The sequence below is a fragment of the Chenopodium quinoa genome, unplaced genomic scaffold (genome assembly GCF_001683475.1).
Source record: "Chenopodium quinoa cultivar QQ74 unplaced genomic scaffold, ASM168347v1, whole genome shotgun sequence".
NCBI lineage: Eukaryota > Viridiplantae > Streptophyta > Magnoliopsida > Caryophyllales > Amaranthaceae > Chenopodium > Chenopodium quinoa.
Genome location: NW_018742461.1, coordinates 1,467,812 through 1,480,496, shown reverse-complemented (window position 1 = coordinate 1,480,496; position 12,685 = coordinate 1,467,812). Strand labels below are relative to the sequence as shown.

The following is a 12,685-nucleotide window of genomic DNA, read 5'->3' as shown; positions in this document are numbered from 1 at the left end:
TGTTTTTTTACTTATTAATTACAAAGTTAAAATCATTAATTTAATAATTAAAAAAAAAAAAAAAAAAACTGAGAATTGGAGTATATTTGCAGCTGGAAACACGCACGTGTACGGGTCATTGGATCCAATACATAATATCTGACATTCTGACGTGAGATAGATAGCTATGTATAGCTGCTGCATGATGCGGAGTAAAGTGCAGCAATTCTCAGTGTCTGGTAGTTGCATTGACTATGTACAGTAATGCTTACGGCGCTCTATTTTACACCTCTGCCTCACGACTAGCAAGTAGAAAAGGCTCAGCGTCATTGGTTGGTAATTCATCCTTGAATTACTCCCTTGGTTTCGAAATAAATTTCTCACTTTGACGAACACATTCAACAATATTATATGACATGCTTAATCATGTATTTTATGACAAACATTGATCAAAATGGTATATATGACTAATATAAAAGTCAAAGTTAGACATTTATTTTAACAGTTTTTTTTTCCTTTTTTGACAAGGAGATATTGATAAATTTTTGTCATTTAATTTGTGCACTCGAATAACATAAATGCTTTTTTCAAAGAACATGAATAAAATTGCTTTAAAAAAAGAACATGAATAAAAAGCAATGATCATAAAGGCTAGGAAAAAAAAAGAAAAAAAAAACAAAAAACACAAAATTAAAACATATATACAAGTACGGATTAGTTTAATAACATATATTTCAAATACAAAGAGCATATAGGTCAACCCTAAAGAATAAAAGGTGTCATTATAGTCGGGTGCACCCAAGAGCACCGTCTAATTTGCAATATTTTTACAATATGTCAAGATTAATTATAGGAAAATAATGGTGTTGTCATGAAGATGTCAGTATGGATCAGCAGGTTCCTGCCTTCCTGCTGCCTACCAGAGTTCGCCAATGAATCCCTTGAAGAACCTTCCACACATAAGCATAACCACTCAAGGGATATACTCCATACGCTCTGAGTTCCAGTTTCATTTTCGACAGCATTTTTTTCCACATAGTATCTGAGGGCTGTTGATAACTTTCTGAAATTCAAACCTTGAGTTTCAGTTATGTTCCCAGTAGGGCACTTTGGCAAAGGTTTGGTGAAACGTCATCTTGTTACAGTAAGAAATCCAATCACTCACTGCTCTTCTAAAACTGACTTCCTAGTTCAGACTACATCTTACATCAAAACAGTCAATTATACAGCACCAAACTGGGAATGAAGTCATAATTTTTTTTAAGAAAATGGGATATTTCTTTCAAGATAATACTATAGTTACAGATCTTACAGAGCTTAATTCATCTATTCTACATTGTTACAAGTTACAACAATCAAGATGCTACCTTTTTACTCTTCTTTTTGGCAGTCTTGGTAATGGTGTCGCAGGCCTCCCTTTTTCGTTTAGAATTATTAATAGTGTTTTCATTGTTATCGTTATTGTTGCCACCCATGCTTGCTGCAGGCTTGCCTTGAGCTTGCAGCGCGTCTTTTACAAAGAATTTTAGCCTCCATAATGTAGATTCACTCTGTGCAACCAAAAGCCATGTCAAATGTAAAAAATCTTAAATTTATCTGACAAGACGCTAGCCTGTAGGGCAGACAATATATCCTGATCAAACTAGATAAGGAAAAGGGTACCTGAGCGTCTATATCGAGGTCCACCTCCTCAGCATTTGCTACGAACCCAGGATTGCTCAGGGCAACAATCTCTAAAGCCCCACTGAGGTCATCGGTGGATAGTCTTGTGAGGGCTGTGCCAAGCTGCCTTTTCTCTTCGGTTGACATTTTCCTGAAATTTGATGGTTCAAATTCAGATTAAAAATTGCAGAGAGCACATAGGCCAATGTTCATCCAAAGAACCAAAATAATTATTAAAATAAGGATATTTTGGATTTTAACACCTTACAAAAGGCTGAAAATGTTTTTTAACACCCCCCAAAAAAAAACTTTTATTTTAACACCTCCCAAAAATATAAAAGTTGGAAGTTAACACCAGTTAACGATTTCCGTCACGGAAATTTAACGTGGGTCCCACAAATTGGCTTGAACTTCAATTTTCACCCAGCAAAACACGAAACTTCTTTCTTCATTGAATTCGCAGCAACCTTCTGCATTGAATTCTTTCTGAACCTTCATTGATTTCGCTTTTGAACCAAAGGAGATCTTGGCTGAGAAGTGGAGTGTAGGGTGGTGTCAACGTTGGAGAAGATAAGCTCAGGAGGGTTTCTTCATCATCTTCTTCAACTACAAAAGTGCGAAAGCCGCTTGAAATTCACAGAAAATAAGGTAAAATTGCTCTCCTTTGATAGCAATTTCGTCAATTACTGGTGCTTCATTGCTGTAAACCTTGCAATAATTGGGTAATTAGGGTAAATTTTGGGACCACAGTAGGAAAGCCTTGATAAATCAATTTCTGTAACTGACTATGCGACTTAGGTTAATTGGATTTCGTAATTGAAAGTAGAGATTAATTAAGGTGGTTTATTGTTAATTAAACTAGCAAGTGTGGTTTGTTGATTAATTTATGTTACTGAGCACCTACATTGGCTTGTATATGTTTATTTTCAATTTTTTTATGTGTTTGTTTGTGTGGCTGTGATGGATTTGTTTATTCGTATTGTGCATGTATAGTTACATGGCTTTTAATATGTTTTATATGTTTTTCACTGGTGGGTAGATAATGGGTGACAAGGATAGTTTGGTTGACATCTGCCTTAGAGTGGGAGGTGCTTTTGTCCCTAAAAGAGTAACCAAAAACAGGCAGCTGCTGTATTGGTGTGGTGGTTGGTGTTACTGGAAGAGGAAGGTTCAAGTATCTAAGTTGGATGTGCATTTGATTAGAACAGCTGCAATTCATGGTTTTGTTAATGGTGATATGGATGTGCCTATGCATTACAGCTGTTGGTATAGGCAGAAGGGGAAAACCTTTAACACTGGGAAAAGGGAACTAGTTAACAGTGAAGAGGTTAAGGGCCTTTTGGAGACAGTAAATGAAGAGGGGTATGTTGAGGTTTTTGTAACAACAGAAGCTCCTAGTCAGCCCATACAAGAGGCCCAACCCAATCCTGCAAAGACAAAAAAAAAGGATAAGAAGGTAGAAAGTTCAAATACATCGACTATTAGGAGGAGCCCTAGGTTTAAGAAGACAGAAACTGAACAAAGGGAGGAGAGTCCACCTAGGAAAGCCTCAGCTAATGCTAAAGTGTTGAGGTTTGATGAAGAAAAGGATGATGGATGTGAAGGATCTGGTTATTCAAGTTCAGATTTGAGTGATGAGGGACAAGATTGGGAACCTGGTGAAGAAGAATTTGATGAAGGGGATGAGGAATGGTATATTGAAGGGTCAAAGGAGATCTTGGCCAAAGTGAACAAGAGCCTTAGGAAAGGTTTGGAGAGTGCAGTAGATGACAGGGTTGGCAAAGATAAGAGAGTAGAGTTGAGAAATGATTTGGATGTTGGAAAACCGAAGGTGAATCCAGAAAGTGATGCTGATTCAGATGATTCAAGGAGTTTGTGTGGATCTGATGAGGAACAGGACTATGCTCCTTGGTTTAATGCTGATGTGGACTTTGACAACCCAATCAAGTTGAAGTTAAATCAGAAATTCAGTAATGCTTCAGTCTTGAGGAGGGCCTTAAGACTTCATGCCATTCAAAACAGGTATGAGTTCTACTACTTGCATAATGACAGTAAAAGGATTACAGTTCAGTGTAGATATAGATGTGGCTGTGAGTTCAATAGCTACACTTGTAGAATGCCTGCTTGTACATGTGTGGGGGGGGTAAAGTGTCAGTTCAAGGTGTTTGCATCAAAACTTGTTAAGCAGCAAACTTGGCAAATCAAAACCTTGAATTTAGACCATTCCTGCTTCAGAGTAAAGAAGAACAAGATGCTTACTGCTGAATACATAGCAGAGAGGTATTTAGAAGAGTTTAGGAGTAACCCTGGTTGGAGAATTAAGGAGATTAGGGCTAGGATTTTGAATGATTTAGGAGTTGATGTGAGTTACTATAAGGCATGGCTAGCTAGGTGTAGGGCAAAACTACTGATATTTGGTTCAGCTAGGGAGCAGTATGCTAGGGTGTGGGATTATGGGAAAGCTGTGATGAAGTACAACCCTGGTTCAGGGTGCAATGTTGTTGTTGATGGTATTGACAGGCCAGAGCCACCATTGTTCATGAGGATGTTCATCTGTTTAAGGCCATTGAGAGATGGATTTGCAAAGGGTTGTAGGCCTTTAATAGGGTTGGATGGTTGTCACCTCAAGGGTGCCTTTCCTGGGCAAATTCTGGTGGCAGTTGCTAAGGATGGGAATAACAACTTGTTTCCTCTAGCTTGGGCCACAGTGGAGATTGAAAACCAGGAAACTTGGGGTTGGTTCTTGGAATCCCTTATGTCAATGTTCACACATGATCAAGGAGCTGGGCTGACCATCATGTCTGACAGGCAAAAGGTAATGCTTCTGTTTCCCTCTTAACTATTTAGGTTCAATTTCTAAGTTTTCATGTGTATGTATGTGATTGACTGATGATTATACTTTTGTCTGCATTTGGTAGGGTTTGATTAAAGCAATGGCTGATGTTATTCCCAAAGCTGAGCAAAGGTTTTGTGTGAGGCATATTTGGGCTAACTTCAAGCTCAACTTCACTGGATCAACCTTTAAGGAGCTGTTTTGGAGAGCAGCTAGGGCCACCACCATTGTAAGTTTATTGATTGTTGAAGCTAGCCTATGCTTTTATATGACTGTTGGTGTGTTTTTATATTGGTTAGCTTGTATATGCTTGGTGTGATTTCTGGTATGCTTTTATATGTCAGTTTGAGCATGAAATTGCCATGGAGTCTATCAAATTCCTCGATGAAGAGGCATATGAGTATTTAATCAACATTCCTCCCCACCATTGGTCTAGACATGCATTCACACCAAACTGCAAGTCCAACATGTTGTTGAACAACATGTGTGAGACTTTCAATGCAGTCATTAGGCCGCCAGAGATAAACCTATCCTCACCCAAATGGAATGGATGAGGAGGTATATTATGAACAGGAATAATGAAAAGTGGGAGGATTCAAAAACAATTACACACAACTTAGTGCCATATGTGAGGCATGTTCTGGGGAGGATAGACTTTGTGGCTAGGTCCTGTGTGGTGCAGCCATCCAGAGGGAATACATTTGAGGTGCAGCTGAAGGATGACCAGGTGTTGGTTGATTTGGACAAGGAGACCTGCACATGTTACCATTGGGAACTCACTGGCATTCCATGTGTTCATGCTTATGCCTGCATATTGGATATGAGGGGTGACATAGAGGCTGTTGTTGACCCATACTATACCATGGACACATACAGGTCTGCTTATGAACCAGCTGTCCAACCAATGCCTGGCCCAAAGCACTGGGAGACAGTCAGAATGAGGGAACCACTACCCCCTTCTGTTAAGGTGCAACCTGGGAGACCAAAGAGCAAAAAAAGGAAGCTTGAGCCAGGAGAATGTTCTTCTTCAGGTGGTCAGGCAAGTACCAAGAGGAAGAAGCAATGCAGCAACTGTGGGGGATATAGGCATTATGCCAAGACTTGCAAAGTACCTGCTGCACCAGCTACAGAGCTGATAAAGTCAGCAGGCAGACCCCCACTGAACACTCCTTGGATGGTGGAGGAGAGGAAGAAGAAAGAGATTAGGGCTGCTAAAAAGGTAACACAAGCATTACACCAACTCCCCCTTTGTTTTATATATGTATGTGTCTTTTCCATTGACTTTTTATTTTTATATGCATGTCATAGAGTGCAATTGGGGCTGGACCAAACAGCATAGGAAACAAAAAGTTTCCTCAAGAGCAAGAAGGTTGTCTGCCATTCAGCAAGCGCCCACAGCCACAGTCTTCCTCAGCTAAGCATTCCTCAGCTCAGCCATCCTCTAGTCAGCCATCCTCAGCTCAGCCTTCCTCAAGTCAGCCTGCCTCAAGCCAACCAAAAAGAAAGACAAGGTCTTCCTCAAGTCAGCCTACAACAGCCACAGGTGTTGTAACAAGGGCCAGGCTGCAATCCCTCAACAACCTTACTCAGTGATGTACTCATGCTGGATATCAAACATTATGTCTGTTGAACAATTTCAAACTTTTATTATGTACTCATGACTGGTTATGTAACTTGCTAGTTTTATTATGAACAATTGGGCATTTAGATGCGTACATAACATAATCCAACCATTAATCTGAGTACGAAACAATTGCAAATAATAATTGAAGAGAATTTAAACCATAATTACCAAACAACCGAACAATTGACCGCACTCACCTGTTTCAGCAGCTTCAATCTGTTCCTCTTCTCAAAAATCGTGGAAGAATCGTGAAAGAATTGTTTCAAGTATCGTGCAACAATGCAATGCGCTGCTGCTATTCAATAAGAACAACAATTTCGTTCATTGGGGGAGAATCGTGCAAGAATGGTTCTTATATATCGTGCAAGAATCGTGGAAGAATGGTTCTTATATACAGATCTTTTAAAAATATATCCGTTGGGGTGGGCCCCACTAACAGTTCTGTTAACGGAAGATGGATTTTGGTGTTAACTTCCAACTTTTATATTTTTGGGAGGTGTTAAAATAAAAGTTTTTTTTTGGGGGGTGTTAAAAAACATTTTCAGCCTTTTGTAAGGTGTTAAAATCCAAAATATCCTTAAAATAATGAACCACACTCTAATTAGAGGTTGCAAACAAGTCATTGGATTGGGTGTAATTTGGTCATAATCAGCAAGTTTGAGTGATTAGTCATTTAGTTTGGTTTTGGATTGATTCAGATTGGAATATCTTCATGTCTTTTGTCAATTAGACATTAATTTTTACATTGGGTTGGATCAATCTCAGTTTGGACTAGAATAAGGTCATGTAATTTTGGGTAAAACTTGGGTTTGAATCAGATACACCTTGCTAGGACTAGTAGTAATAAAACAATAATAGGTTAAGCAACTACAATCGATACATGATAGGACAATCATCATTTACCTGCACCTTTGAACCAGTTGTTCCCTAAGATCTTCAAGGTGAATGTCTGCCTCAAAAAGCTGAAAATAAGATTAAGAGGAAAGATAAGGGTAAAATACATATCTAAAATTATTAACCCATAGAATAACATTGTACAATGGATAACAACAAATGCATGAACATAGCCTGGAGGGAAAATGGTTAAAGTTATAAGAGCCATTTACCCTGATAAACTTTCTATTAATAAGATATTTGACAATAAGCCAAACAACAGTTAATTTACTATACAAAAGAATAACCCGAGAGTTTCAGAGAATTTCAGATTTGTTATACACTAATCATTATTACAGACAAATTAAAAGTAAACATGGTGTTTCAGGGATAACTAGTCTTGTAATGTCAAAACAGTGATTGCGAAATTTATTTAGCTGCATCAAGTTATATGAGTCATTGATTCACAAGGTAATTATGGACTTCTGAAATCATAGTTGGAAAAATAATCTTCAGAAACGCAAACCATTTGTTCAGGTGAAGCTTAATTCAAAGTCAATTCCAGCTAGGAAACAACCAGAAATCAAACAGAAAGACACAGAAAGAGATCATTTTATATAGCTGTTTGAAGAGAGAGTTCAGGTTATATTCTATATGAGAAAATTTCAAATCAACCAAAAGATCATGAGTCATTTTGAATTATGACATATAAGAAACAGTATGGACATCCTCTGCATATTCATATAGGGTAATTTGCTTTAAGTGCGACTTACCTGGGTTAGTACTAAAAAGTATTCAGGCTTCTTAAATGAAATACTTATAGTCCATTCATTTTGAAAGTACTTTGGGCATCAAATTTTGAGTAGTTTGCAATGCTTTCAGAAAGTATTTCTGTTATAATTATAAAATAAAACGTATACATTATTTTTACCTTAGTGATCTCATGCATCATGTTTGACAGGCACATTGCCAGGATGATTGCTAAAGATATTCTAAAAGTTTCAGAGAAACAGTCCATTCATTCCGTAGAAAGGAACAAACCTCAGTGCTTATTTCCCTAGCCATTTTGGCATAAGTAGCCTCTTGAGCTAGCTGCATGCTAAACTGTACATCAGCCTCCTCTTCTTCTCGTCTTTTTTCCTGCAACAGCAACCTGCCTTTTTTAAAGGTGAAAGAATGATAAAATATGACAAAACTCTTATACAGCTAACAACTGTGATCACACAGAATGGCCTAATGATCAACGGAATCTCACCTCTTCTGCAACTTTAGGCAAAAACTGTAGCCACTTCTCTTCAAACTTTGCCAACAAGGTCCTTGCCATGACATGGAAATCATTCTTTTCGTCATTATATTTCATCGCATTCTTGAAAACCAACCTCACATCTGCACAGATCTCCCTTACATGTTTATATCCACTATCATCCTTAGCTTCCATTTGTTTCTTTATCGTACTGAAATCCATAGGTTTTTCAATAATCTGGTAGAAACAGAAAAGTTGAGTAGAAAATTTCTAGCAGCTAAATAACTCAAAAGGCACACAAAAGCAGATAAGTTGGAGGAACAGTCCGCAAAGGTTTCACAACAATCTTAGGTAAAGCAATATCATTGTCCATTAAACATATTCTAACTTCCTATTTGACATTTTGTGCTCTCCAAGATGGAACTTTGACAGTCAATTTCTCCAGTCATACATTAGAAAGAAGTGAGGGAAGATACGAAGACAAATATAATAATAATATTCTTACAACTTCTAACAAATTAACGGATAACAGTATCAAACTTTGACCAGTAAAGATTAAGCAGAAAGGTTACAGGAAGAACAAAGAAGTGTTCACAGTATACAATGAAAAGAATTAAAGAAGTGAATAAAGTGAAAGGATTTAATTTTACCTCATAGTAATCATTCAAACCAAGGCCTTTGACGTCTACAGGTTCCATAAAAGGCCATGCCCACTTGTGTTGAGTGATCTAAAAAGCAAAGGGAAAAAATGTGGATTACCAGGACAATTATTCAAATTGAAGTACGATTCCATAGATTGCGGCAATTGACCAAGAGCATAAGAACAAGGACAACCACAGCACCATGTATCCAGCCCTGGGTAGCAATTGAGGAGGACCACATGTACAAAGCACAGCAAACATCTTATCAGGAAAAAAGTAGTGCAGGCAGCACTAATAAGTGAAGAATTCAACCTAATGTCAATGTTTTCTCCTCGTCACATGCACAACCAAATTGCTGAAGGACACATCCTAGACATTTCAGCAAACCAAAACTACTTCACCCTTCTTTCCCATACCAAGCACCTTTTTGGCACTGCATAACTGAAGCAAACTCTACAAATCAGATATACTTATTCCGATTCTTTTTAGATGAAACATTTCTAAATTTACACACTATATTCATACGGAAAAACATAATCATGTGGAGTTTGGTTAGATTCGTCTTATTTTATACTTTTGAAATATCAATTTTCTTTTTTTTTGTTAACTTTTACTTGTTGACAATCAAGGATATTAGCGACTGAAGATATGCATAGGCAAGAAACAAGAAGTGTTTCATCTAAATAAAAGCGGAGGAAGTATGTGTTTAGCAATAGTGGAGATTTGGAGAGCTCAACGGCAATATAGGTTAGATACTACAAGCTTCACTAACTTTGTAATACATGTAAGATGGTAAGCTACATCTTCTGCAACAACCTTTCCCTTAATCAGCATACAAGTAATGATGTTTAAGGAGACCTTATTTCTCCTTGATAACTCTAATATACAATAACCTACAACTTCTTAAGAACTTCAAAGAAATTAGCTTGAGAGATTTTAACGAGATCATTCCAAAGGTTCCTGCGCTAGTTTGATACTGTGGTTGGTAGTTTGGAAAGTGGAAATAATCAGATTGTTTAATTGGCTCAACTGAGAACCAGCCCACTTATCCAGCACTGTCAGCTGAATGCCTCCTTATGTTTTCTGTGGTCTCTCCTCTCTCTTCTAGAAAGTACCACAAACACCTAGGTGAATCTTATGCACAAAGGCTATCGTTCAACACACTTGTAGCATTTTTTTTATTGTTGAAATCAACAAGATTTAGGTAGGCTTTTGAATTTGCAGCTCAGTTTTTGGTTGGCCACAAGAGAACTGCCAACTTAATTCCAGAGTCCAGACACCAGAATTTGAGAGAAATGAGTTAAACTTAGATGTCTCAATTACGAATTTAAGAACAATACAAGTCCTGTCTCTCACCTTAATCCAGAGGACTTACTCTCCTACTTAACCACTAACAAAACAATCACTCCCATTCACAGATGACTTATTGTGAGGGGAGACCCAGACCCTCCCCACCCCCAAACATTCACAAAAAGAGCTTAAAAGTCCTATATTTCTCATCTAAACAGGTCCATGTTCAGCTAATTCAGAGCCATTACGCTACCACAAGAGTACCAATTCATAACTCACATTTCATGACAATAACATATTCAAGACAAGTGAAGAAGATTCTGGAGAAAACAATATATACGCAAATAGTTCTTGACTTCAATCAAGTGAATACACGAATATCTAGTGTTCAGAATAATTGGAGAAGAACAGCTATCAGAGATTCAGAGGATTTGTATCCCTCTATTGAAGAATTTATATGCCCATTATCACCCCAAATACACTTCATACCTAAAAAGCATAAGCAAACCATGGTTTATAGAGGACACTCGTTTATACTTTGCCATATTTGCAGTGCATCAATAACCTCATGAAAAGTAGACAACAATAGCCAAAAGTGAAAGGTACATACCAAAGAAATATTACTTGAGGATGCAACTCACAGAAGTACAAAACTGTTTCCAATATTTACTCGTAAAAAATATTATTTGAACAAGTATACACATAAGCAGAAATATAACAACATATACCTGATTTAATGTTTTGCCAAACTGACGTATCAGCTCCTGCATTCTCTTTGACACAGCCGTTTCCTTGCCTGTTGCATCCTGCTGCTGCTTTTTGGCTTGAGCAACAAGTCTCTCTTTATCCTTGTCTTTTTCCTTAGAAGCTGAGCCACCTTTTGAGCTATTCGCTTGCTTTTTACTGGTGTTCAGGTAGAACTGCTCAACCTCACAAACTTTTTTCTCGATCTGCATACATATAACTCATGTTATTATACCTCATACAGATAATAAATACACATTGACGATAAAGAAAAAAACACTCCCAGACTGGTCTGCAAGACAGTTAACATCGGAAATATATTTTAGTGTGTAACAGACTTGCAACAAAGAAAGCATGCTCGATCACTGAACACCTCTAGGTCAAAATCCTAGGCCAAAGGCGACACTTGCATTGAAGTACAAGTCCTATTGTAGGGGCTTTGACCCCTACCATGAGCTAAGCTCACCGCAAGGGCTGCATTGAATTACAATTCCTTCTGAGCAGCGGGTCGAATCCTTCATAAACAACTCAACACGATGGGGTATTGTAAGTGGCAGATTTGCCTTTTGACCACAACCCACCAAGATTCAGCCTATGTCACTTTGATTCGTCCCCTTAATCCCTAAAAACACCTATATTTGGCTAAACAAAGGTAGCAACATGCCTTAGGTACTAAAATTATTAAGCATGAAATTCAAGACCAAGGGCCTAGGGCCTAGGAGGCTAGGACTTGCGCTTTGCTGCCAGCCAGACAAGGCCAAAAGCCAAGGCGTCACTCATATCACATCCCTAAGATTACTAATTGCTGATGCAAATGCACTACAATATGCAACAGATATTGACATGGGTAACTTTGCATCAAATTACACACAAACATACTTCTACTTAGTTCATTTACCTTATACCACACGGATTTTTATTGTTATTGTTACGAACAAACAAGCTCTTTCAACCAAGGGTAGAATTGCCATGTCATGTATAGATGCATTGTTAATCATACTGAAATGCAACAACATTGGACATGCTTATAATGCTATATTCGTGCTAAAAACACTTTACAAATTTTCTTTTACTTTAAATGATCGAAGGGATAAGTATCCGTTCCCGTTCCAGCTAGCATTATTGAAGGACTATAGGCCTCTAAACTAGCAATGCACCAAACAAACAGCACAACTCCAATTTCAGAAGCAAACTCACCGTATTGACTTGTGACAACACAACATCAACTCGATTCTTGTAATCTTCCATTCCATAATCACCCATTTTCAATTGTCAATTCTCACCCTCCATCTGAAATACCAATTGCACAAAATCCCCATTAAAATTTAAGGGTTCTGCAACACATCAGTAACCAAATTTGACTCAATCAACATAAATTGCACACAGTAAAATTCTAGCAACAAAGTTGCTACTTTTATTTTTTCAAAACTTCGGTAATTCTAATTTATAGTTCAATTAATAAATCTACCTTAGAAGAAGATGGTGTAAAATTAAAAAAAAAAAAAAAAAAAAAAAAAAAAAAATCTTACCTGAGAAGCTGCTTCAATGGAGGAGAGAGAGCTGAGAGTAAGCTTCAATGGAGTAGAGAGAGAAAGAGGGGAGCAACGTATAATTGAAAAGAAAAAAATGAAACAGAGGAAAGCAACAATTTTCAGTGTCTGGAAGCTGACTATTACAGTATAACTAACGGCGGTTTAACTCATCAGGACTTTTAGGTCATGTAAGATGTAACTCATGAATCATAATCGATGGAACACAAGCTTGGCGTGGTTGCTTGGAAATTCACCCAATAAAAT

At 37.6% G+C, this 12,685-nt stretch overlaps 2 protein-coding genes across 2 annotated transcripts; one reads left to right on the top strand and one right to left on the bottom strand.

The window, feature by feature from the left end:
- Positions 1-662: 662 nt before the first annotated feature.
- LOC110718587 (transcription factor GTE1-like) lies at positions 663-12,649 on the bottom strand. Its single transcript, XM_021897448.1, has 9 exons — positions 12,419-12,649; positions 12,087-12,179; positions 10,874-11,095; positions 8,865-8,942; positions 8,227-8,451; positions 8,013-8,111; positions 7,002-7,060; positions 1,642-1,792; positions 663-1,529 (listed from the first exon to the last, which is right to left on the bottom strand). The coding sequence occupies exons 2-9, from the start codon at positions 12,150-12,152 to the stop codon at positions 1,335-1,337; spliced, it is 1,095 nt and encodes a 364-aa protein (XP_021753140.1). The 5' UTR covers positions 12,153-12,179; positions 12,419-12,649; the 3' UTR covers positions 663-1,334.
- On the top strand, positions 4,923-6,995 carry LOC110718588 (putative protein TPRXL). Its single transcript, XM_021897449.1, has 2 exons — positions 4,923-5,693; positions 5,783-6,995. The coding sequence occupies exons 1-2, from the start codon at positions 5,016-5,018 to the stop codon at positions 6,065-6,067; spliced, it is 963 nt and encodes a 320-aa protein (XP_021753141.1). The 5' UTR covers positions 4,923-5,015; the 3' UTR covers positions 6,068-6,995.
- Positions 12,650-12,685: the final 36 nt, after the last annotated feature.

Coding starts and splice junctions, on each gene's coding strand:
- LOC110718588 (XM_021897449.1), top strand. CDS start 5,016: ATGGAATGGATGAGGAGGTATATTATGAACAGGAATAATGAAAAGTGG. Junction 5,694..5,782: donor AGATTAGGGCTGCTAAAAAG/GTAACACAAGCA, acceptor TGCATGTCATAG/AGTGCAATTGGGGCTGGACC.
- LOC110718587 (XM_021897448.1), bottom strand. CDS start 12,152: ATGGGTGATTATGGAATGGAAGATTACAAGAATCGAGTTGATGTTGTG. Junction 8,943..10,873: donor TTGGCAAAACATTAAATCAG/GTATATGTTGTT, acceptor TTTGCTTTTTAG/ATCACTCAACACAAGTGGGC. Junction 7,061..8,012: donor CTAGGGAAATAAGCACTGAG/GTTTGTTCCTTT, acceptor TCTTATTTTCAG/CTTTTTGAGGCAGACATTCA.